We start from the raw sequence: 25,682 nt of genomic DNA on the forward strand, positions 1-25,682 counted from the left end.
CGATACATTCCACTTCGATTTCTGACGTATTATTGCGTAATAACCAGATGACAGAAAAACTCAATTATTGTAATTCTGAAACATAAGTTGTAAAATGAAATATAATTTCCGATGGATAAATGAATGTCAAGACAGAATGAAGCAAAAAATCTATGTAAGAGATATATAAGGGGCTATTATACGAAAATCAAGATCAGGTTACAATTGAGAAAAGTACTTAATATTTAGAGGATGGTTTCTTATTAACTGTCCATACAAATGTTCTCAAATTTCAGTATTCAGTACATTACTGTACGATCTCTCTAATGACACCAACGTTTTTGCGGTAACAAGAAAAAAACGGGCGTTTTTGCGATACATTCGACTTCCATTTTTGAAGTATTATTGCGTAATAATAAGAGCGCAGAAAAACTAAACTATTGTAATTCTGAAACATAAGTTGTAAAATTAAATATACTTTCCAATGGGTACATGAATGTCAAGACAGAATGAAGCGAAAAAATCCATGTAAGACATATATAAGGCGCTATTATACGAAAATCAAGATCAGGTTACAATTGAGAAAAGTACTTAATATTTAGAGGATGGTTTCTTATTAACTGTCCATACAAATGTTCTCAAATTTTAGTATTCAGTACATTACTGTACGATCTTTCTAATGACACCAACGTTTTTGCGGTAAAAAGAAAAAAAACGAGCGTTTTTGCGATACATTCGGCTTCCATTTTTGACGTATTATTGCGTAATAATAAGAGCGCAGAAAACTAAACTATTGTAATTCTGAAACATAAGTTGTAAAATGAAATATAATTTCCGATGGATAAATGAATTTCAAGACAGAATGAAGCGAAAAAATCCATGTAAGACATATATAAGGTGATATTATACGAATCAAGATCAGGTTACAATTGAGAAAAGTACTTAATATTTAGAGGATGATTTCTTATTAACTGTGCATACAAATGTTCTCAAATTTTAGCATTCAGTACATTACTGTACGATCTTTCTAATAACACCAACGTTTTTGCGGTAACAAGAAAAAAACGGGCGTTTTTGCGATACATTCGCTTCCATTTTTGACGTATTATTGCGTAATAATGAGAGCACAGAAAACTAAACTATTGTAATTCTGAAACATAAGTTGTAAAATTAAATATACTTTCCAATGGGTAAATGAATGTCAAGACAGAATGAAGCAAAAAATCCATGTAAGACATATATAAGGCGCTATTATACGAAAATCAAGATCAGGTTACAATTGAGAAAAGTGCTTAATATTTAGAGGATGATTTCTTATTAACTGTGCATACAAATGTTCTCAAATTTTAGCATTCAGTACATTACTGTACGATCTTTCTAATGACACCAACGTTTTTGCGGTAAAAAGAAAAAAAACGAGCGTTTTTGCGATACATTCGGCTTCCATTTTTGACGTATTATTGCGTTAATAAGAGCGCAGAAAAGTAAACTATTGTAATTCTGAAACATAAGTTGTAAAATGAAATATAATTTCCGATGGATAAATGAATTTCAAGACAGAATGAAGCGGAAAAATCCATGTAAGACATATATAAGGTGATATTATACGAATCAAGATCAGGTTACAATTGAGAAAAGTACTTAATATTTAGAGGATGATTTCCTATTAACTGTGCATACAAATGTTCTCAAATTTTAGCATTCAGTACATTACTGTACGATCTTTCTAATGACACCAACGTTTTTGCGGTAAAAAGAAAAAAACGACGAGCGTTTTTGCGATACATTCGGCTTCCATTTTTGACGTAATATTGCGTAATAATAAGAGCGCAAAAAGTAAACTATTGTAATTCTGAAACATAAGTTGTAAAATGAAATATAATTTCCGATGGATAAATGAATTTCAAGACAGAATGAAGCGAAAAAATCCATGTAAGACATATATAAGGTGATATTATACGAATCAAGATCAGGTTACAATTGAGAAAAGTACTTAATATTTAGAGGATGATTTCTTATTAACTGTGCATACAAATGTTCTCAAATTTTAGCATTCAGTACATTACTGTACGATCTTTCTAATAACACCAACGTTTTTGCGGTAACAAGAAAAAAACGGGCGTTTTTGCGATACATTCGACTTCCATTTTTGACGTATTATTGCGTAATAATGAGAGCACAGAAAAACTAAACTATTGTAATTCTGAAACATAAGTTGTAAAATTAAATATACTTTCCAATGGGTAAATGAATGTCAAGACAGAATGAAGCGAAAAAATCCATGTAAGACATATATAAGGCGCTATTATACGAAAATCAAGATCAGGTTACAATTGAGAAAAGTGCTTAATATTTAGAGGATGATTTCCTATTAACTGTGCATACAAATGTTCTCAAATTTTAGCATTCAGTACATTACTGTACGATCTTTCTAATGACACCAACGTTTTTGCGGTAAAAAGAAAAAAAACGAGCGTTTTTGCGATACATTCGGCTTCCATTTTTGACGTAATATTGCGTAATATATTATAAGAGCTCGTGTTAATTTACTGCTTTTCAAACATTTATGATGGACGTGGTAATTGAATAATTTGACGGAGGCGCCAACTTAATGGCCTATATTTCATAATTCAGCAGCACTCAATCACCACTGTCAATGTTCGCATTCATCATGTGCAAAATCAAGCTTTAATAGCTCGCGCACTCCAAAATTAAATTTTGATAAATATATCGCAAGCTATACAGGCTCATTTACAGAATTTCTGTCATTTCCTTCTTATAAAATTCAACTTTTCCATTTATCGAAAATAAGATTTAAAAGAATCAATCGAATATGGTAAGTGACCAGCGTTCAATTGGTTTTAAACTATTTGCTGTTAATCTTACATAGGTATATATTTTAAGGTTTTTACGAAGAAAATAATGTCGTTAGATAATGTGATCGCAGTGATGCTCAAGTGTGACGAACGGCTTCACGAGGGCTGGCGAAGAGCTGAGGGATATTGGGGTATTGTTCTAACAAAATGTGGAGTTAGTAATACGTCTTCAGGAAGAAGACAGTTATATAGTGATTGGAGAAGAAACGCAAATAATTTTAAGGACAAGTACTATGAAAGCAAAAAAGCATCGAGTGCAAATAATAAATCAAATGAGGTATCGTGCCTATTTTTTTATTAATTTCAAGTTCATGTTTTTAATCTCTTATAAAAGATTTAAATAAATACAGAGATTTAAATAACATGCTTTTTTGTTTGACCAACCTCGCCGGCTCAGAACGGTGCTGATAAAGATAACTGGACTATATCTATATATATAAACAGTAATCGAATTAATGAAATATTCATGTCTGCTGGCCTGAGCGCTTAATTCTTTACACAATCGTCGGTCTTTTTTAACGTAATCTATCATATTGACATTCCACTTAAACTAATGGCATTAAAAAGGCTAATTATCGATTCATGAAAGATACATTTATGCTATACATATTATAATGAGAAACGACGAAAGCCCTGGTCAAAACGTCTAGAAGTATTTTTGTCCATGTTGGGCAGTTCCACATTTGATGAGGAGTTGACACGGCCACGTTGCTCCTTAATTATAACGATATTATTATTATAATTTATTATTTTCGCATTCTCTGACAATGAACATTACCCGCCCAGTGAGTCCTATATGATATTTTACATTTGATTTTGGGCTGCCTAAATTTTAAGGACCCCATTGCAAGATTTCTAGAGGGCTGCAAACATTCACTCCGCCCATCCTTATGACAATTGTAGGCTAGCTTCGATTTTAAGTTAAATGATATGCATTTAGACACATGTTTTTTCCGTGAAGACCTCCAATTCATTTGAAACACTGGATGATGAAATGGTAAGGTTTTACAAAATTTCTGCCCTGTATTAGTAGGAATCAGTAAAGATTGCAACAAAATCCTTTCGAAAATGTAATGCAAAATTGTAATACCGGATAAAATAATTATTGACCATTGGCATTACTCTAATACAGTATATATTCATACAGGAATGTTTAGTAGAAAACCAGGAGGAGATGCGAAAGGATAACGCAGTAATTTGGTCTAATAAGGTAAGATATTAAGTAAGAGTCGCAACGTATAATCTTCGAATAAACGTAGTCCTGCTTTATATATCTAATTGGCCAATGTAATTGTTTGTAAGCTATTTGAATTACATTAGAATTGACTAAAAAAAATTAATTTGAATATATGTCCAACACGCAAAGAAATATATGTAGTAGCCTTAAAGGCACAAGGTAAGCGCGAAATGAAAAAAGTAAATTATTGCAAGGAAAAACTTTCTTTTCCTTCCCGACCATAAAGTTCTCATTTGTAACGATTAAGGGAATTGGGTCCACTATAACTTCGGACTCGTATTTTCATCGTGATTTCACGAAATCAAAAGAAGGGCGACAACCTAAAGAAGAAGACGTCGCATCAATTACGTCCGACTATTCGGAAGAGTTCCCTCTGTTGCCCTCACTGAACGAGCGAATGCCGAGTCCGGTCGAGCAAGAAAATGTTTGTAGCCAGTCAATCTCCCAATGCATGAATGAAGAACAAGGGGAGGAAATTCTCATCAAGGATGGCGCATCTAATAAAAGGCAATTGTTTAAGACCTCCATAAGAAGAAGGCGTGCACCGAAAAAGTATACTCCTAACAGCAACAAAAACAAAGTTTACTGTTATTGCCAAGAAGAAGATAATGGTTGGTATCTTAGATGCGACTTTCAATATCCTGGTTGTTTAGAATACTATCATGCACGTTGCGTAGGCTTGGAAAAATTAAAGAAAAGAGAATGTGGCGAAAAGTTCAGCAATTGTGAAGACGGTACCTCATATGCTTGCCCTGAATGTGCCAGAATAGTAGAATGCAATGTTAAAGTAAAGAATTCACAATTAATAGAAGCGACAAAATCATCTAAACCCGAGTTGGTGTCAGAATTCGATTTTTCGTCCGTGCAACATAATCTGCCTGAAAATGACGAAGTGTGTATGCAGCAAGACGGCATTAAAGTAAATACTGTTTGGAAGGAAGACTTGCCAAACACTGTTAAGTATTCGGTAGCACCATACACGATGAGAATTTCACCATCTGAACAATCCCAGACAAATGCTATGTTTTCTGAGTCTCATGAAGGACTTGAGGATAATAACATTTTCCTTCCTCGTGTAGAATATCATGACCTGAAGTTATCTGACAGTGACTGCATTGTAGGACAGGAAGAAAAAGTGGAGTCCTCCCAGAAGAGAGACTCACAGAATCTACCTATGTTTTCTGAGTCTGATGAGGATTTTGAGGACATTACTATCGAAGCTGTTTTAGATGGAGATAAAGTAGAGGCAACTTCTCTGGAAAATGATTTACTGAATCCGTCGATGCTTTCTGAGTTTGCTGAGGGAGTTGGATATGAAAAAGTGGAAACATCCCAGGAAAGTGGATCACGAAATCTACCGATGTTTTCTGAGTCTCATGATAAAGGATTTCAGGATAATAGTTTCCCATTTGAAGAATATGATGACTTAAACTTTTCTGACAGTGACGATATTTTAGAACAAGTAGAAAAAGCGGAAACCTACCAGAATAAAGACCCGCTTAACCTACCAATCACGGTTGAGACTTTGAGAACTATAACGGACTGCCCCAAATTAACTACAGGTACTTATTTTACCGCAGAAATACCCAATGAAGCTACGTTCAGACTTACCGATGATGAATGGAAACGAATTGAACCAGCTGATGAAAAACCGAGTACGCTTAAACCGTGTTGGACGGAGGTAGTGGCATGTCATTTGAACGAATCTAATGACTATTGCACTTTTCGCTTCAAACGACATTTTATTCAGAGAAGAGATTCAAGAAAACGAAATTGTGATGTATTTACGGCTTCGGGTAATTGTGTGTTTGTCGATTGTAAATGTTCTTTCACACTTAAAATGAGTCAAGCACAATTCAACGTAAAAGAAATTTCGGTTACTTACAAAGGTGCAGTGAAACACGCGACAGGAGAAAGACAGTCTAGATTCATTCGAAACGAAGAAAGACAAAAACTTGCTAAAATGTTTCAGGAAAAACCGTGTAAACCATCAAAGGTTTATCAGGAGCTGAAGGAAAAACTAACAAGTAATGCAAAAGCTTCTGGTAATAGAACTGGATGTGGGGTACAGCCTACTACAATGCGCAAAATTGCAAGTGAAGGTCGTCAAAATGACTATATCGCTAGGGACATGGTAGAATCATTGGATGCAATTCGAAAACTGTTCATTCAAGAAGAAAATTCGCGAAATAAACCGCCTGCGAAGATCGATGGATTCATTCATATGATTAGTCTTCACCCTCTTATTGTATGCATGTGGACTGAAGGCCAGGTGATGCTTTGGCATGATCGAGTATTAAATGATGTGGCTTATTTAGATGCTACAGGGACAATTGTTGGCGACTACAATGGAAAAAGATCATTGTATTACGCACTGGCAGTGCGTCATCCGATTGTTGGTAATCCACCAATGCCGGTAGCGGAAATGGTGACAAACGATCATAGTGCTTTAAACATACGGGCGTTTACGGGCGCATTACTGCGCATGAAGCAAAAAATTAGAATCCTCATAAAGGTCGTTAGAATGGAGAGTGGCATCAATACATTTATACGTATATAACTCTAACTAAATACAATACATATATTTTCTAGATTAATTTGGGTAGAAACCTTATTATGTTCTAATTTTCTTCCGCGGAAAGCATATCTAGTCACCTACACGAGTTATTCAAAAAAGCACGGTAAGAAAAGTAATGTAATATTAAATATTGTAATTTGTTTTAAATCATTTTCAGCTTATGCCAATTGCCCAGTATCTTCGTGTCTTAATATTTCAGGTAGACAAAATGCAATGAATGCAGTAATCAATGATATCCTTGCAGATCTGGGTAAAATGACTTCAAGAATATATCCATGTCAATTTCACAAAACGCAATTGAAAGAATTTTTATTATGATCGCCGAATAATTGAATCAATATAAATCGATATATTTATGTATAAGAATAAATATATACCTATTACATTATATATTATATATATTATATTATATTTATATTAAAGAGTACATTTTCTTTTTCTTCAGAATCACTATAGTTTAGTTCTTCCGTGAACTGATTATTACCCAATAATACGTCAAAAACTTGGGTCCAAGTTATCGAAAAAAAACCGAGTTTTTTTCTTTTTACCGCAAAAACGTATGTGTCATCAGAAAGATCATACAGTAATGTACTGAATACTAAAATTTGAGAACATTTGTATGGACAGTTAATAAGAAACCATCCTCTAAATATTAAGTACTTTTCTCAATGGTAACCTGATCTTGATTCGTATAATAGCCCCTTTTATGTCTCTTACATAGATTTTTTTGCTTCATTCTGTCTTGACATTCATTTATCCATTAGATATTATATTTCATTTTACAACTTATGTTTCAAAATTACAATAATTGAGTTTTTCTGTCATCTGGTTATTACGCAATAATACGTCATAAATCGAAGTGGAATGTATCGCAAAAACGCCCGTTTTTTTTCTTTTTACCGCAAAAACGTTGGTGTCATTAGGGAGATCGTACAGTAATGTACTGAATGCTAAAATTTGAGAACATTTGTATGCACAGTTAATAAGAAACCATCCTCTAAATATTAAGTACTTTTCTCAATTGTAACCTGATCTTGATTTTCGTATAATAGCGCCTTATATATGTCTTACATGGATTTTTTCGCTTCATTCTATCTTGACATTCATTTACCCATTGGAAAGTATATTTAATATTACAACTTATGTTTCAGAATTACAATAGTTTAGTTTTTCTGCGCTCTTATTATTACGCAATAATACGTCAAAAATGGAAGCCGAATGTATCGCAAAAACGCTCGTTTTTTTCTTTTTACCGCAAAAACGTAGGTGTCATTAGAAAGATCGTACAGTAATGTACTGAATGCTAAAATTTGAGAACATTTGTATGCACAGTTAATAAGAAATCATCCTCTAAATATCAAGTACTTTTCTCAATTGTAACCTAATCTTGATTCGTATAATATCACCTTATATATGTCTTACATGGATTTTTTCGCTTCATTCTGTCTTGAAATTCATTTATCCATCGGAAATTATATTTCATTTTACAACTTATGTTTCAGAATTACAATAGTTTAGTTTTCTGCGCTCTTATTATTACGCAATAATACGTCAAAAATGGAAGCCGAATGTATCGCAAAAACGCTCGTTTTTTTTCTTTTTACCGCAAAAACGTTGGTGTCATTAGAAAGATCGTACAGTAATGTACTGAATGCTAAAATTTGAGAACATTTGTATGCACAGTTAATAAGAAATCATCCTCTAAATATTAAGTACTTTTCTCAATTGTAACCTGATCTTGATTGGTATAATATCACCTTATATATGTCTTACATGGATTTTTTCGCTTCATTCTGTCTTGAAATTCATTTATCCATCGGAAATTATATTTCATTTTACAACTTATGTTTCAGAATTACAATAGTTTAGTTTTTCTGCGCTCTTATTATTACGCAATAATACGTCAAAAATGGAAGCCGAATGTATCGCAAAAACGCTCGTTTTTTTTCTTTTTACCGCAAAAACGTAGGTGTCATTAGAAAGATCGTACAGTAATGTACTGAATGCTAAAATTTGAGAACATTTGTATGCACAGTTAATAAGAAATCCTCCTCTAAATATCAAGTACTTTTCTCAATTGTAACCTGATCTTGATTCGTATAATACCGTCTTATATATGTCTTACATGGATTTTTTCGCTTCATTCTGTCTTGACATTCATTTACCCATTGGAAAGTATATTTAATATTACAACTTATGTTTCAGAATTACAATAGTTTAGTTTTTCTGCGCTCTTATTATTACGCAATAATACGTCAAAAATGGAAGCCGAATGTATCGCAAAAACGCTCGTTTTTTTCTTTTTACCGCAAAAACGTAGGTGTCATTAGAAAGATCGTACAGTAATGTACTGAATGCTAAAATTTGAGAACATTTGTATGCACAGTTAATAAGAAACCAACCTCTAAATATTAAGTACTTTTCTCAATTGTAACCTGATCTTGATTCGTATAATAGCGCCTTATATATGCGTGTGAAAGTTGCGCCGAGTTTAACTTGTAATCCTAACCTCGTTGGACCATTGTTTGTCATATGGCAATAGTACGTTTGATTTGTATGCACATCTACGCTAATTCTTGTTGTAGCAAATGACTTTGGCAAATTGTAACATTGATAGCGTCGGTGAGAGGATCATATACTAGTTGAGTCTTTTGTATTTATATCATAAGGACATTTTTAATTTGAGAAAGGAAGCAAATAATCCCGAGTATGTTGTGACTGTGCAGCCCAACGATGCACGCCATTTGTAAGGCCGTATTTTTCTGTAAAATATAGACGTATACACAGGAATTGAAATAAAACATTATAGTGTATGCCATATCTATGCGGGTCAATCACTTCTCACACAGTGCCCAAAAATAATAATCAATTTACTCTGTAAATCTGTATAAAATCGACTGCTTTGTTCTAATTACAGTCTAGCAATGCATAAATAAGCTATACATCTTCGTAATTTTAAAGTTTAAACGAAAAAATGGCTAAAAAACCTGTTATTATTAAATGACCAAATTCTACTTTTGAATGATTGAACACAGTTGAATGTGAGGCCCAATCTGAGGCCCAATCTGAGGCCGAATCTGAGGCCGAATCCGCGGCTAACTTCACAGTGGTAATCATTTAAAGACATTTATTTGTTATTGTTATACAACCTCCGAATTTCGCCATTTATTCGCAATTTCGCCGCAATTCCTTGGCGCAAAAATTGTCACTAACATGTCGAAGAGGAAATTTCCCAAAGGAAATTTCCTACGATTTCCCAACACTGAACTGTATATATTACGGATGCTTTTGACGATACAGAATCATCAACTTTCTACCTATGTATTTACGTATCCAAGCAAAAATAAAAGTATTTTTTTATATATAACTTCTTTTACACAGGTAAATAAAGAAATTGATGGATATTTCTCTTTTTATACAGCTTTTTTACGACTTACGAGGCTACTCAGCGCTCATCGACTGAGGATATACGATACTCGACATCCCTGCGGCAGCAAAAAAATTAATCAAATAAAAATCATCCTGCGTTTGGTAACATTTATTGTCTTTATTGTCTGTCGCCTAAACAAATCAAGTGCAATTTCAATTTGTGACCGTGATGAGAAGAAATGCTGGATAACAGTTGACACCGGCATTGAACTGAAACAACCTTTGCCTATTCCGTGGTATATAAACGCATTTCCTGCAATATTTACACAATATAACTCGTTGATTATCCCGTATTCATGCGTACAATCACATTTTCTATGCCGAAGTGTGAATACTAGGTCTTGAAAAATATTCACAGAGTATTCGAAGGTATTCTAGGTCAGAATACGCGGTGTGTTTTATTCACAGGTATTCACATCGGAATACCCCCAATATTCCGAGGATATTCACTGTGAATATCTGTGAATACGTGTGAATATGGACCATATTCGAACTCATATTCGCACGTATTCACCTGTGAATACGCGGTTTTTCATATTAGCAGTGAGTACGAGTACGAGATTCGTCATCCTCGCGCGTTGTTTGCTTACGCCATCAGCCAAAATTCCTAGTCGCCGAGAGCTTTTGAGTACGAGTTTTTTGATAAATTTCGTACTCGAAAGCCCAACGACTACGAGTTTTGGCTGATGGCGCAAGCAAACAACGCGGGAGAATGACGAATCTCGTACTCGTAGTCACTGCTAAAGCTCCATATTTGTAGAATTGTAGTGTACTAGTGAGGCTTGCCATCAGTTGGTCATTTAAGATGGTTTTTAGCAACAAAGAAAGGCCCCTAAAGTTGGGATGAGGCGATTTTTTGGGCAGGCAAATTACAGAGATTTGGGAAAGCGTTAGGCTGGCGGTTGGTCGATCGCCGTCCATTCATGCAGGATGATTGAAGGCTGTAGCACCGCTACACGTACTATGATGGTACTACTATATTCCATAGCTTCTTCAATTACCGCCATCTCGGCTTTATACTTTTGTGGCTGAAACACGGCTTAAACCACAGCTGAAAAGAGCGCAGAAAAGAAACGCAAAGTTTGGTTGCGAAATGTTGTAAAATACAGAAAATATAGCCTAAAGGCGGATAATTATTGCGTTCGAAGAAGGAGAACGCTTCCCAGCCGTGTCATATCGAGATTTGCGATATCAGATTTGCCTCGTTCTGATGTGTCATCATAGTAACTGGAGACTATGTGCTCGCTCTATTTTGACATTTTGTTGTTAATTAATTAAGCATATGAGCCATCGCTGATGTTAAATTACTTATTTTACGGGTAACCTTTTAATCACATACGCTGTGATGTTGTAATGTTAACATTTTTGTTAATGATCGGTAACCGAAATCAACACATTCCGAACGCACATCACCAATGTTTGATTACTACTAGTTTACAACAATGATTGACAACATACTGAGACAACGACAGGCAAAAATTATAACTGGAAGATATTATTAAAATGCTGAACGTGTTTTAATGTCTGGCTTGTGTTTGCGTATGTACAGTGTTGGTTTCGAAATGGAAGGTCGTTCAAGTTGCTATTTTGTAAAAGACCTTCTGGCAAAAACAAGTTGTTATTTTCCGTTTCAGCGCAAAGATTTACATCAAATGCGTAAATTTGGTTAGCAAATGCGCAATGCGGTTGCCTCGCCTAGCTCTGCTATGTCCGTCACAAAAACACACTGCATTTCTATGTTTTTGAAATCCGGTTCATCCCACCCAAAAACAGCCCACCTAGCTTAGGTTATTCTTTCTACGTTGAGTCTCGAATGTGGACGCTTGTGAATGCAAAGGTTTGTGCTACAGTTATATTCGCATTGTGAGACAAAAATTTCTATCTTTATTCTACCTCGATCAAAGCTATATCTACGCGTATGATAGTAAAGTTGGTGCGTCTGCAAACCAAAGTATAAGTACATAGATAATACGTTGTCTTAGTTAGCAATTGTTGCGCTAAATGTTTCACTGACAAAAGGACTAATAATTTGCGCTTTATTTCATGCATGATTAAGAATCTGTTGTAATCGGTATACAGGGTAGGGTGTCTCAAAAAAAAACGCAACCACTTAATATTCTAAAATTCATATTGTTCATAAGCTCAATAGATTTTATGCCCCTGGGATTTTAAAATGGCTTCTAATCGTACAGTTCAACTGCTAATAGTCAAATCAGTTAAACTAATAATGGTGCAGCTAACAACCGAACAACGAGTTTTTAGTGTCGTGCATGGTAACTTGAATGCTAACTGTCGACCTTGTAAAATAAATTGTAAATGAAATTTTACTCGTTAAATACTTTCAATTCAGCTCGTTGGTTTACGCACCCGACTTTGTTTACCGACGATTGTGCCGCTAGAATATGATTACAACTTACAAGCCTTCTCGCATTCCAGGGGCCAAACGTCTTTTGTGTTGTAGAACAAAGAGGATATTCATGAATATTATTAAGTGGTTGCGTTTTTTTTTATACACCCTGTATAACTCATTTGTCTAATGTACGCATGTAATATACACCCTCGCGCACCAAAACCTTCGCTAAGAGTTTCGATAAGCGTTGCTAAAATCGGTTTAGTTTTATTATTGCATGATAATTCTTAGTTTAATAACTATGTCTCATTTATATGTCAATTATCAATTAATTTCATGTGATAGGTTACTATAGTTTGCTTATCATATTTTAGTTCGAACCGACGCAATATTCTCAATCGACTTATTCGACCCAAACCTGTATATTATATCCTATTAATAAATTATCAAAATTCCTACGTCGAGTTCGTTTCATTCTACGCACCGCGTCTACCCCTGTAGATTTATTGGGAACTCGTTGACATTGAATTTCTTTATCAGTGAAGCTACCTACATACAGAGCCTTCTTGAGTTTGAGAGAGAAGGAGATGTTATCAGTGTCTGAGATAGTAAAGCAAGTGCCAAGAGCGTGTGTATTTAGATTTGCAGTCAAGGATAGGTGTTTGTAGACGTGTGAGTTTTTGTCAGTGGAGGTGTGTTCTTTGATCCTTGTGGCGAGATGACGGGTGGTTTCACCAATGTAACAGGTAAAGCAGTGTAACAGCAAGTAAATTTATATACCACAAGGGATTTTAGATCACTAGGGTTTCGTCCTTAAGCTAAAAATGTTTTTGATTTTGTGGGAAGTGAACACTAGCTTTATGTTGATATCACTGCAAAATCGTTTGGCAATGCTTAAAGGAGTTTCTGTTCAGTAATTTGAGAGTATAATGTCCTATGTGTATGGGAGTTTGAAGTGATGAACGTTGGGTTGTTGTTGACTAGGTCAGTGTTGGTGTTGAGGGTGTTTGTTGTTTGTGAGTTATTCCTGTTATTGTATGAACTAATGATGCGTTCAACCAGATGTTGCGGGAACGAATTGCGTTGAAGTGTGTTTGTAAGTTTTTTAAGATCGTTGTTGAGGCCATCTTCGGTGTTATTAATTTTGTAGATGCATTATAGCAAATCTATAAATGTTTTAATGAGACCCGATTTATACCGTAATGATGTGAAGCTAAAATAGTTAGTCAAAAGGCCGGTGTATGTTTTCTTGTGATAAATGGTGGTCGAAAACGTAGTGGAAGATTTCTTAATAAGTATATCAAGGAAAGAAATTTTAGAAATTCTGTTTCGAAAGTAAACCTAATATTCTTATGGCGAGAGTCTAGATAAGCGAAAAATAGTTTAGTGCCAATTTCATTTGCATTTTGAGACATGGATTAAAACGTGTCATACTCGGTCTTTTGAATTACTTGAGAACCTAGATTGGAAATCTCTGGATGAAAGAAGAAACAATCTTAAGTCCATTTTTATTTATAAAATTCTGAATGGCCACATCGCTCCCAATCTAAATGAATCATTTCGTTTTAACAATGAAAAAAGTAATACATACAATCTTAGAAATAGGAATACTGATTTAGTACTACCAATGCCGAGAAAAGAATTCGGCAGGAGGTGCTTTAGATATAATGGCGCTTTGCATTAGAATAATCATCCTCAAGAGGCAAAAACTGCTGACTCCATAATTTCCTTTAAAATAATTTTCGGACAAAGAAGTTGAAACGGGCTTGCTATCAACTGACTGGCAAATTAAAATTGTTGTGATCTTTTTTTATGTATATTTCCTTTGTAAATTTTCACGCCCCTCATGAAAATCAGCCCCATCGGGTTGTTGAGGCTAGCGTGATTAAATAAATTGTATGGTATGGTATATATCATCAACAAAACGTCGGTAGAAAAGAGGCTCATTTCCGCTGTATAATTACTAATCCAATTAGCTTAGGTAAGCCATAAAACCTAGCTGGTTGAGACCCTCTGGGTATGACATCCTGATAAACCTTATTATCTACAGAGCCTTGTTTCTAGTCTACGAAGTAAGCGTTGGCGAGGTCACTGTTCAGGTTACGAAGTTCTCGGGAGCGCAAACTTTGCACTTATACTGCACTTCTACTAATTTCAGTACGCTCTTTTCAGCTGTCGTGGTTTGATCATGATTGCTTTTCTTTGCATATATAGATAAAAAAGTAGTCTATTGTTGGTCACAAACTGGCTTTGCGCTGTTCCCCACCTCAACAGTGCCGTAGCAACACGTCGCGTACATCATTCTTTCCTGGGCACTCAGTTAGAACTAATGACTTTGAAACAAAGGAATACGCTAAGCTTCGCTACAATATTGTTGCAATGGATAGAAGGCCTTATTCCGATTTCTCTTATAGCTTACGTATCTCACCAGCAATGACTAACCAGACAAACTTATCTTCCAACGAATCTCCCACTGCGTGAGTATACTTGATAATAGCTGAGCTATAAATGTCTGTAATTGTTTGAAGTGTCATTGTGTTTTCTTATTTCTAGTGTTGCATGTGATGTCGATGCAAGATATTATCCTCATTTCTTATTGATACCTGCTGTAAGTTTAAAATGTCACACTTGTGTTATGAAACTTAATCAGCATCCTGTCGTTTCTTCAGTTAGGGCTTTCGAAATAGGATGATAGGAAGTTAGAGCTTTATTAAGACCATGTTTGCTATCCAGAGTGTATAAGAATAGGCTCACTAAAGGCCCTGTTACACGTGCAATTTTTCTTGCAACTTGCAATGCAATTCTTCTTTTCAGAGATATAAATTTGGCAACTAGCGAATTTTTGTCTTTATTACAATCCATGGCGTTTCTTATACACTTACATTTTAAATACTTTTGACTAATTTGCATCTCTCAAAAGTAGAATTGCACTGCAAGTTGCAAGAAAAGTTGCACCGTGTAACATGGTTTTAAGTGTTCGTGTGGTTACTACGTTTACAACGGATTATAGAGTAATGTAACATAATGTATAAGTGTCAAAACAACGCTTGATTATTTTATATGATGTGATTTTAAATTATAATTTCTCTGGGGAAATCCCTGCAATTTAACTATTAAAGATCCTGTTAGTCAAGAGGTAATGAGTCACCGTGCAACGAACTCATCAGTAGCTGAAAAACCATCGACCACGTGCATGTATTAGACAGAAATAAGACAGTTTTTCATATTGCTCCATACAGAGAATAAGAAAACGTAAAATCTGTTTCAGGTGATAATTCTTACGATATTGGCGTTTTTGCGACGAAGAAAAAGGGTCAAAATAGATTTCTGGGGAGGTCGACCAGGACTCGTTATGTAAGTTCATTTTTGTTCACGACTGTCTCTTGAATAAGGACTTTTGAGAGAAAGGACGGACTGTTTTTGTTGTAGTGAGTTACCAACGGGACAGGTTAGAAAGTATGAAATTAAATTTTCTACCATTTCAACGACTATTAATGACTGAAAGCAAATAATAATTATACCCTACTTTCACCAGTGGAAACCCAATAAATTTATCACTATATATATGCTAAATATGCTAATTATCCGACTAATCCTAAAAGTTAACATGCACCGAAGGTCTATAGCCTCATTAACGAACGAAACTTACGCTACAGTTAATTTCAGCTGACCTTTCATCGTAAAATTCCTAAGTTCCTTCGGAACTTCGGAATACATTCCATGTTTGGAATGCTGGGCCTGAAATTCGCAACGAACTTCGTTTCTGAATTTCGTAAATTCGATTTATACAATCATATTTGCAATAATATTCGCTTTATACAACTATAGGTTCTCGAGGTAAACCCGTTCGCTTTTAACGTTTGGAACACTTTTGAATTAGTTTCTTCATCTAACTTTGACATTCACAGAGTTAACTCGTCCACTACTGCAAAGTTGTATGTTAAAAAGAATTTGCGAAATTCCGAATTCGTTTCGAAGTTCGCAAGTTCGCTGGGAAGTTCACGCGCAGCATTCCAAATATGGAATGTATGGAGGTTCCGAAGGAACCAAATTCGTTCCTTACCGTAAAATTCCGGGCTCGCATTGGTTGAACGTTTAGTGTGCTATATTTATAAACGAAAATAAGTTTTCAGTTCTGTTTTGCATAAGTTCTTTCAACGCAAGTTGAATGCTTAATATATTCTAATCTTAAAACGCCTTTACGGTGATCGATCATTATGTAGTTACATTACATTCAAATGCATATTCATTTGACATTATTTAGACCCTAAAATTCTGCCTAAAACTCTTCGACAAGCATGCAGCATTTCGCTCTCCGGCATTTTGGTAATAGGGACGAACGTCTGCTGGAAGCTGTCGAAACCTCTCGTCCCAACGACTTCATTTACGATGACATCCCAGAGAGCGCCATTGCTTGATTCTATATAGAAAAAGAAATATATTGTTTACAATTCAGTCACAAGAAAGTGTAATAAAAAGATTTTTAAAATTGGCATAGGTTAATCTATATATATAATAATTTTTCAAAATTAGGGATAAAAAATTCCCAACAAAATCTATTGAGGTTATATCTACTTAGTAAAAAGACAGTCCATGCAGCTGTGTGTGAGGCCAGCGCAAAGTCCTCTGAAACCTCGCGTGGCTTAAAAGGTTTTCTCGATCCTCGGATCTTCTATATAGTGATCGTTAATCAAATGTCTTTCGACTTCACGGATTACTCTGCGCTCTACGTGCTCGCGGTGTCATATTAAAGGCAGTTTATAAATCTTTTATTTTTATAGAAGTTTATCTATTATTGCAGCTTGGTAAATTCAAATGAGTAAAAGACTGCTCAGGCTCCGTGATTACAAGCCTATACTCACTTCGCCTTCGGCTCAGTGAATATAGGCTTGTAATGACCTCGCCTTCGCAATCAAACTTTGTATTAAGATATTAAATCTACAATCTGCAGCCCAGTAGATTTCTTTGGTATTGATCACGACCGACTTGCCACCATGTTTGTGTTTGGAGCTGCTACGGAATCAATCATTACGCTTGTCATAAAGTTTGGAATTTCAGGTTCAAACGCTTGGGAAAAAGGTAAAAATCATCCATACTAACATCTAAAATAACATCAGAGTCGTACTGTAAAGAACGTTTCGCTGGATCAAGGCAATTTGCTACAGTCGAATTCTCACAATTGAAAGGAAAATCGGGCGAAATTTTTTTTGATGGAGAAATGCTGCCTAATGAAAAAATGAAAAACCTTTTTATTCTCCCAATTTTTAATTTTTCTTTTTTATGAGGTATTTTAACAGGTATTTCTAACAGTTCTTCAATTCCAAAAGTATCATTTAAGTAATTGTACCCGTTTTTCTTTGTAAATTACATCCAGCGTTCCTTTTCTTTGCCATTGCAATTGAATACGCTGTCATTTATTATCCCTACTTTGCTTGCCTGACGACGTATCACAAAGTAATTGGAGCAATGATGGGTCTTCCATATTGTATAGTCAAGTAAGTGTGCTCATAATTATTGAGGTTTCCGTGCAACTTAAACAAAAGAAAACTGATTTGAAATTCCCGATTTGAAGTCATGTCCGGTAACCTTAAAAGGGCTAAAAGCCATCAAGACAAAATTTTTCAATAACAAAAGTTTTTTAAAATACCTTTATATTCAAAATCCGTAACCATGATACAAGCACTTTAACCTGGAAACAGACCTGCACGGCAAAAATTGATTATAGTTTGTCGCATCAGGAGTGAACAATATTGTGCAGTGCTCCATGAACAATTTGCATCTTGACATAAACTATTGTTAACAATGATGTGCCCGTGTTGCAGTCCAACATAGTTCACTCCTGTTTTAAGCAATTGCAAGGGAATGAACTCTATAAGGTGTGGGAAGACGCGACTCCTCCAGTTTTTTAAAGTTGCGTGCGGGGGGATTTCTAATTATCCCCCATGAAAAGACGATTTAGACCTTCCCTATTTCAAAACGTTATCACGTTAATTGAAACAAAATCTCTTTGTTTTTGATTAAGTAAGTTTAATTCACGACAAAAGTTACATTTGCGCCCCACAAACCTTTGGCTTTTACGTCGTCTCCAACATTTTTCCCTTGGGCGGTGGTGGCTTTTATAGATGGTTTTGGAAATGCTGGTTATAAACCGACACACATTATAGATCAACAAACAGTAACAAAATTATTGAAAACACGAAACTCAGAAAACAACATTACCTCAGTGTGCAATTAACCAATTAACTTTTGTTTGTTTTTGCTACAGTTTTTGTGTAACTTTCACACAAATGTTTCAGAAATGTAACGTAAGTTTGATTTAACAATTTTTGTCTAATGTTAAACCTTTGAGGAGCGCTAGCATGTAAAAATATCGGTGCATAAAGATTTGCCGATCTTTATTTTTCCCGTTAGTGAACGTAAAGGTACGAATATATAATTTCATTTTTGAATTCTTATAGAATTATTCTTCAACCACCATCGCAATAGTCGTGTTGGGCAATTTGCCAGTAGTGATAAGCAATCTGTTTATCCTGGGCAAGTTCATATTCGTATTTTATCGGGAAATTAAAGAATATGGAATCTTCAGAGTAAAGTTATTTCCCCGCGATGTAAGTATTTTTGTGATGCAATTATACTTCGTTTACATGATACGAGTAAAAGAACGGTACGAAATTACGTTTTGGGGCTGCGTTCAGGGGCGTTGCGAACGGACTGGGATTGAGAGGGGCACTGTAGTCAAATTAGTGTAGAAAATTGTTCAACATTGGTCGAGGGATATTTACGAGGCAGCACCATAGTTGGTGCCGAGTGAGAATTTTTTTCAAATTCTGCATGAGCCTCAGATAATTGGAAACAGCCTATTTTGAGTACGACTAACCTTAAATATTCGTAAATACTATTAGAGGGGGTTTCACACCCCCGGACACTTAGCCATTATTCTATAAAAGCTCGCTCACATTGAAACTCATCGAGCGAGAGATCTGCTCAGTTTCCACAGCTGTATTTTCACACGAATAACTAATGTTCGTCTAGGATGAAAGTTCGTCTACACAAGTGAAATTGCTCAGACCTTGGTTGAAGGAACACGTGAAAAACATTTTTAAACCAAAGTATGATCATGTGTAATACCATTGCGCCAAAAGAAGTTAAGAAGTAGCTGTGTGCGCACAAAACGAACATGGTTGTCGGCTAATTATATTTTGACATAGAGAAAACTTGCATCAAGTGTGATACAGTGATAGCGCATGTTATTGGTTAAAAAGAGCTTCTGAACCGGTTTTAACAGCTAGGTTTTGCAAACTAATTTCTGTTGTTCGGGATGAGAAGATAAATTGAGCGAAAATTGCCGATTTAAAATTTTCATTGAAAAGTTAAATAACGCAGGTGTTTAGGTCTTCAAACAAAAACCACAAACACAAGAGTGCCCAGCTCTACTCTTCCAGATGCAGTAAATTTCAGCAACTTTTGTTCTATAGCAAATTTTCATTCATTACTCAAGTAGCAACCTGTCAATTTCTGTCTACGCCATGACTGAATCATGTTTATGCGGCCAAGGGCTGCTAAAAGCAACTTTGACTTTGTTCCGTGATGTTTTCTTTAAGACTGTTTTGTTAGAGCTTCCAAGAATTACCAGTAAATTACTCTCGCTCTCTCAAATAAATTAAGCCTTACCTTTTTTCATTTCTTTCTTGAAGGCGTGTTTTTCTTTTTCTTAAAATCTGGTTTTAACTGCATGTGTGACGTCCGATTAGTAAAGATTCTAATCTAATAATTTTCCTGTTTTTCTAGACCTCCTCGTCAACATTCAAGAATGCAGTTTTTTCTGAGGAAAGTTTACAATCCCAAGAAAGGTATATGACCTTGTTTGATAATTGGATGATTTATACGATCAAACACTATTGCCCGTATTCAAAGAGCACATTCACACTAATTAGCTTTTCTAACGCTGACGAATGTTCCGCCATTTTTGGGGTACTTTTTTTTAGATTGTGTGCGCAAGACCTTGTCTGGGCGGTGGTCTTTAGTTTTAGGCTTAATTTACTGTTCAAATGGTCTATGGACTCTTAAAAAAATTTGTTACATGCTATTATTCTTTGAACGCATTTAAGAAAATTGAAAGTACCCCCAAAATGGCGGATATTCGTCATCGTGGGAAAGGTTAATTGAGTGTGGCACTGATCAATGCGATAGTCCCTTCTTAACTACTGGAAGGGTTTAGGGTAAAACATTGAAAATGAAGGTCTTAATTATGCGAGAAGAAATATCGTAAAAGAATCACTATGAAGTAATTGAGATCCTCCACTCAATGGGTTTGAGTGTGAGTGAGCTTTTACAAATTAGAATAAAATTAGGCGTAAGTCCCGCTAGGCATACGACAGACGGCGTTAGAACCTCGCTAGAATAACACTCATTTGTAATAAAAATTACCATGCATGCATATATACATACTCGACAAATCAACGATGAATAGTAAACTACAATAGAAACTCCGTAAATAGTAAATTTTTGAAATATAGTTTTCGATGTTTCGACTAAACTATAGTCATCTGCATGTAGCAAAAGAATGATTACGAAATAACATATGTATACATGCATGCATATAAGTACTCAGATAGCTATATATGTTTAGTTATAGTTTCGTTTGACATTTTTAGATTTTAAGTTTTCGACTGAAACTCTCTCTGTGGTGATGATCTGTGGAATTCTGCTTTATAATGTAAGCTTTGTATTTTTTATATTTCTTTACATTATATTTTATATATATGTAAAAATTATATGTGTAAAAATGTTTAATCCAATTAAATCGGGATATTTGCAACCCTTTTTGGTGGTTTAGATATCTACGGAGCAAAAACATTTTATAGGCTAGTTAATATAGAGAGTAATATTGCTATACTAATTCAATTTTCAAATATTTTATCCAAATCTCTCAGAAGTGCTAATTAAAGGTAGATTGCAGTCGGCAATGTAAACATACGCTGTGTCCACATATTGCATCTCTATATCTCTTAGAATACCCTGTCCTCGCAGAATATTTATTACCATTTTAGTTCACTACTTCACTATATTTCTAAATGAATAACAGATAGAGTTTATGCTCAAAGTATAACAGATAGAGTTTATGCTCAAAGTATAACAGATAGAGTTTATGCTTCTTATTGGGACGCCCAGTACATCCCGCTAGCACATACTTCTTTTTTTCTCTTTAAGCTTTGCATTCTTTGCATCTATTTGCCAAGTGGGCTATTGAGAAAAGTTGAGAAAACAAAACCTTGGAGGTCCTGGGGCGAAAAATATCTGGATTTGTTGCGTGGGATTTTTGGTTGGTGTTCTAGAGTTCTATACAGTCACTATAAATATTGAGTTGTAAGATATGAGAATACTAGAAAGCTGTTTTGAACATTTTTTTTCTAGGTGCATTATTGGCTAGTGCAATCCTTACGACTGTGATCTGTGCGCTCTCCCTCATTCTTTTCATGGAAAATCATAAGTATGAAGAAAAGAAGCGTAATCCATAGCTTTTGATATTCAGGGTGCTCCCAAAAAAGCAAGACCAATAAGCTAATGCCATACTAAGCAAGACCAATAAGCTAATGCTATAAGCTGAATCCACGAGTGTATAGAAGTCAATAATTTCTATACTGCATGAGTGATATAAACTTGGGCAAATCTTCACATCAGATATAAAACAAATTAAACCCATGGTGGCATATTCAAAATGCAATTCTTTTCAACATTATTTCGCGAAAATATTGTTTTACTTGAATCGTCGTAGATCTGTCCAGATATACATTTTTTACGTTTGTAAAACATGTATTTTCTACGATAGGTCACCGGAAAGAATCTTGTAATCGGAAAATAATTACGGGTTTTTTGGGACACCCTGTAGTGTTAGATTAGTTTTTTTATGATATTCCTTATAATTTGTTTCAGGAATAACATGCTGAGGATGTTCAGAGGGGATAAATCGTTCATCGCTAAGAACATAAGCGTGTCTCAGTTTATGGTTGTAAGTTGAGAAGTTAGCCTTTCTCACGATGACAAATATTGCCGCCATTTTTGGGGTACTTTTTTTCAAAACTGTAAGCGCAAGACCTCGTAACGGCTAAGATCTTTAATTTTTGGCTGAATTTATTCTTCAAATGGTCTGTTGATTCTAAAAAAAATTGCTTTTTATGTTATAACTTTTTAAACCCGTTTGAGAAAATTGAAAGTACCCCGAAACGTCATCGTGAGAAAGGCTAATTGCACTCCTAAGTTGCTTAAAAAATAAAGTATTGCTTATCCGAGCAGGGAAGTGAGCCTAAAGAATTCTCAGTAAAAGGTTATATTTGAAAATAAAGAAATTAATCAATGTTGGAAGCGTATTTATTATTTCTTTACGTGTAAACATTGCAGTTCAAACGACAAGTTTTGAGATTAATAATTAGAATTTAATGACGACGGGGGGGGATCCACTTTCTTTCGCTAGCATGCAAGCAATGAAATTCCGTTTTTCCATTTTTTCAGGGAAAAGGACTTCGATATCATAGTTTTCAGATTGGATACTTTTTGTGGGGTGAGTGTTAGTTGATTATGCATGATAGGTATATTATACCATCGAATTGATGGTTTAGATCAACCCCTAAATCGCTACATGTTAGGGTTAAATCTTTCTCTACAGTAAGGGCCATCTTAATGTATTGATATCGCTTCTTTTTCTTTGCAGGCTTTCTTTTAAATTGGATTTTCATATTTATCCCATGTGCTCTTTTATATTCCTTGAAATTTTCCTGGGTTCAGGATTGGATCCTCGGCTATATCAGCGGCGGCGGGTAGGTCAAATCAATTGTGTTTATTTACTCTTAAGATTTTTTCAATTACACATTCTTAGCAATGTTATTAGACAATGTGTTTAGGCATTGCTTATTTTGCCAAGTTCAATACTTCCTCTTTGTAAATATTGCTGGCATTTCCCTTGTACATTTTATGAACAGAAATGCTCAGACCTTTTGACTTTTATTTTCATACATTTTTTTGCATCTGAATCAACTAATCAAAATTGAAAATAGTGAATGTTAAATTTGAAAGTGGAAGTCAAGCCCGTACCGGTTCTGCGCATCGGTTCAGCTCATAAGTCATAACAATGTTTGGGCCTGTAGCATAAAACTTACCCATATTTCGCACGTATCGAATATTTTTGATAATAAGCGCTAATTTCATTTAAAAACGTAGCGAGCCTAAATAGTGTTAGATATTCAGACAGTACAGCGTTTTTTAAAACTATTGACAATTTAACCCTAAACAAACCGTTTGTTTACATACGAACTTGAATTCCATGCACTTTAATGCAAAAATTGTCGCCTTAAGTCTTAACAGTTTTTGTCTGACATTCTATTTAGCATACTCTTTGGCTTGGCTCTTTTCTTTCGGTTGTGCTGCATTGCAGCTTCTGTGACAATATTCCGGGATCGTAACTTCTCTAGAAACGTCATTTCCATAAACAACAGGTATGTCTTCATTGCGCTTTCTGAGGAGTTAGACCCTACACTGGTTGAGTCAGATTTCTATACCACGACGCCGTCATTTTTACCCTGGAAATATCGTATATTTTCATTCTTTCTGCAGGAATGTCTATTTGGTGTTTTCGTATTTTTGGTTTTTCGTGGGACTTCCGATGGGTGTCTTTTCTGCCATATTTCGTATCATAAAAACAATGATTGTGGGATTTCTGATGTTGCCCAGAATTGATCATAGCATCATGCCTGATGGTTTTCAACGGTTTGATCCAGGTAACGCAGAGGGACAGAAAGATGGGAAGAGGGAGAGAGAGGGTTTAAGTTATTTTTTTATATTTGGATTTTTTTAACATCTCACATGCCATAACATTAATATAGCATGATAAACATTGATGGTGAACGCTTATTTTTTTGGGCTTCCTATAACTAGAGAGTGCTCAATACTAGCTATATAGATAGAGATTAAGATATGCTGAAAGTGTTGTTTTACCAAAAATCGTCCACTACAGTCTGTTTCACGAAATGAAGCTGCTTATTTAGTTTTTGTCGAAACGTTGGTGGGCGTTCAAACAATGCATGCATTTCTAAGATTTTTTCGTATGACATATTAGCGTGAAACATTCTTTTGTGATTACATGAGGAAACTATTTTTGATTTTTTGTTTAACAAAAAGGCCTTATCCTTTATGTTTGGAAGAAAAACTCTGTATTTTAATTCTTTAAAAGGTTACAATGCGTACATCTGTTATCTTCACGTCCAAGCAGCTTTCAGGAACCCAGTTCTTCGAGTGTTTTGTCAAATACTGATCGATGATCACGAAACAAGTAAGTTCTACCACGTATCAGTCTTTACTGAAGCACTGAATATTGATATCAAACAAATATAGAAAACGTTGCTATATCATAAAACATGCATTAGCAAAGAAAAAAAGGCTAAAACCTATACACAAGTAATACAACTGTTAACGGTAGCTTGTACATGGTGGTTAACCATCTGCATAACAAAACCTGTGTATATAAAAATTAATTCAACCCTTTTTGCTTGAACTGTTCTCGCAATCGCTTACATTGGTGTAGTGTTCCTACTCAGTGAAGTACACAAAAGAATATATACCTATATATTTAAAACTTTATCTAAAGTACTTTCCAGAAATAACCTAACACTGCGGTTCGGTTGCGGACCGCAAGGGAAAAAATACGATCGCGGTTGCCGTTTGCTTCCGAACGGAATGTTATGAACAGCTGAGAACGACAATACAATAATCATATCGAAAACATCTTACATAAGAAATGTCTGTCAAACCGAGTTAGGCCGAGGTTAAATCTCCGTCTCACCGCGGTTCGCTCTCGGTCTGACCTCGGTTCAACCGCGATCAGACCAAGGTTTGACATAGGTTACCGCGGTTTTTGTTAGGTTATTTCTGGACAGTACTGTATATAGATCATTATATTATATGCAATACTAATATCCATAAAAGTTATTACCATGCATTAATTATACCAAAACCTAGATTATACGTCGCATTTTGTTCGCGTCAAATGCAATTCAAGCAATAGATATAATTAGATGATAATGAAGCTAAATGAGGTTTATCATCTCATTATCTATTATTTGAATTCCATGCGACGCGACCAAAAAGCGACATATAACCTAGGCCTGATTAACAATACATACCACTTATTAACCGAATTTGAGGTCGGTACTGGAAAAATGGCGAGGTTCAGATTTGACTACC

At 35.1% G+C, this 25,682-nt stretch overlaps 1 protein-coding gene and 2 long non-coding RNA genes across 3 annotated transcripts; all 3 read left to right on the forward strand.

Moving 5' to 3' along the window:
* Positions 1-3,736: 3,736 nt before the first annotated feature.
* On the forward strand, positions 3,737-6,652 carry LOC114520652. The gene is made up of 3 exons (XM_028540973.1): positions 3,737-3,852; positions 4,003-4,065; positions 4,340-6,652. The coding sequence occupies exons 1-3, from the start codon at positions 3,850-3,852 to the stop codon at positions 6,650-6,652; spliced, it is 2,379 nt and encodes a 792-aa protein (XP_028396774.1). The 5' UTR covers positions 3,737-3,849.
* Positions 6,653-21,897: 15,245 nt separating this feature from the next.
* Positions 21,898-23,243, forward strand: LOC114520377. The gene is made up of 4 exons (XR_003686687.1): positions 21,898-21,939; positions 22,383-22,458; positions 22,959-23,007; positions 23,158-23,243. It is a non-coding gene; the product is annotated as an uncharacterized LOC114520377 (long non-coding RNA).
* Positions 23,244-23,865: 622 nt separating this feature from the next.
* Positions 23,866-24,734, forward strand: LOC114520376. Its single transcript, XR_003686686.1, has 3 exons — positions 23,866-23,938; positions 24,057-24,220; positions 24,673-24,734. It is a non-coding gene; the product is annotated as an uncharacterized LOC114520376 (long non-coding RNA).
* The last annotated feature ends 948 nt before the right edge of the window (positions 24,735-25,682 follow it).

Source organism: Dendronephthya gigantea, unplaced genomic scaffold (assembly GCF_004324835.1).
Source record: "Dendronephthya gigantea isolate DGI-Jeju-01 unplaced genomic scaffold, DenGig_1.0 000016F, whole genome shotgun sequence".
Classification (NCBI taxonomy): Eukaryota; Metazoa; Cnidaria; class Anthozoa; order Malacalcyonacea; family Nephtheidae; genus Dendronephthya; species Dendronephthya gigantea.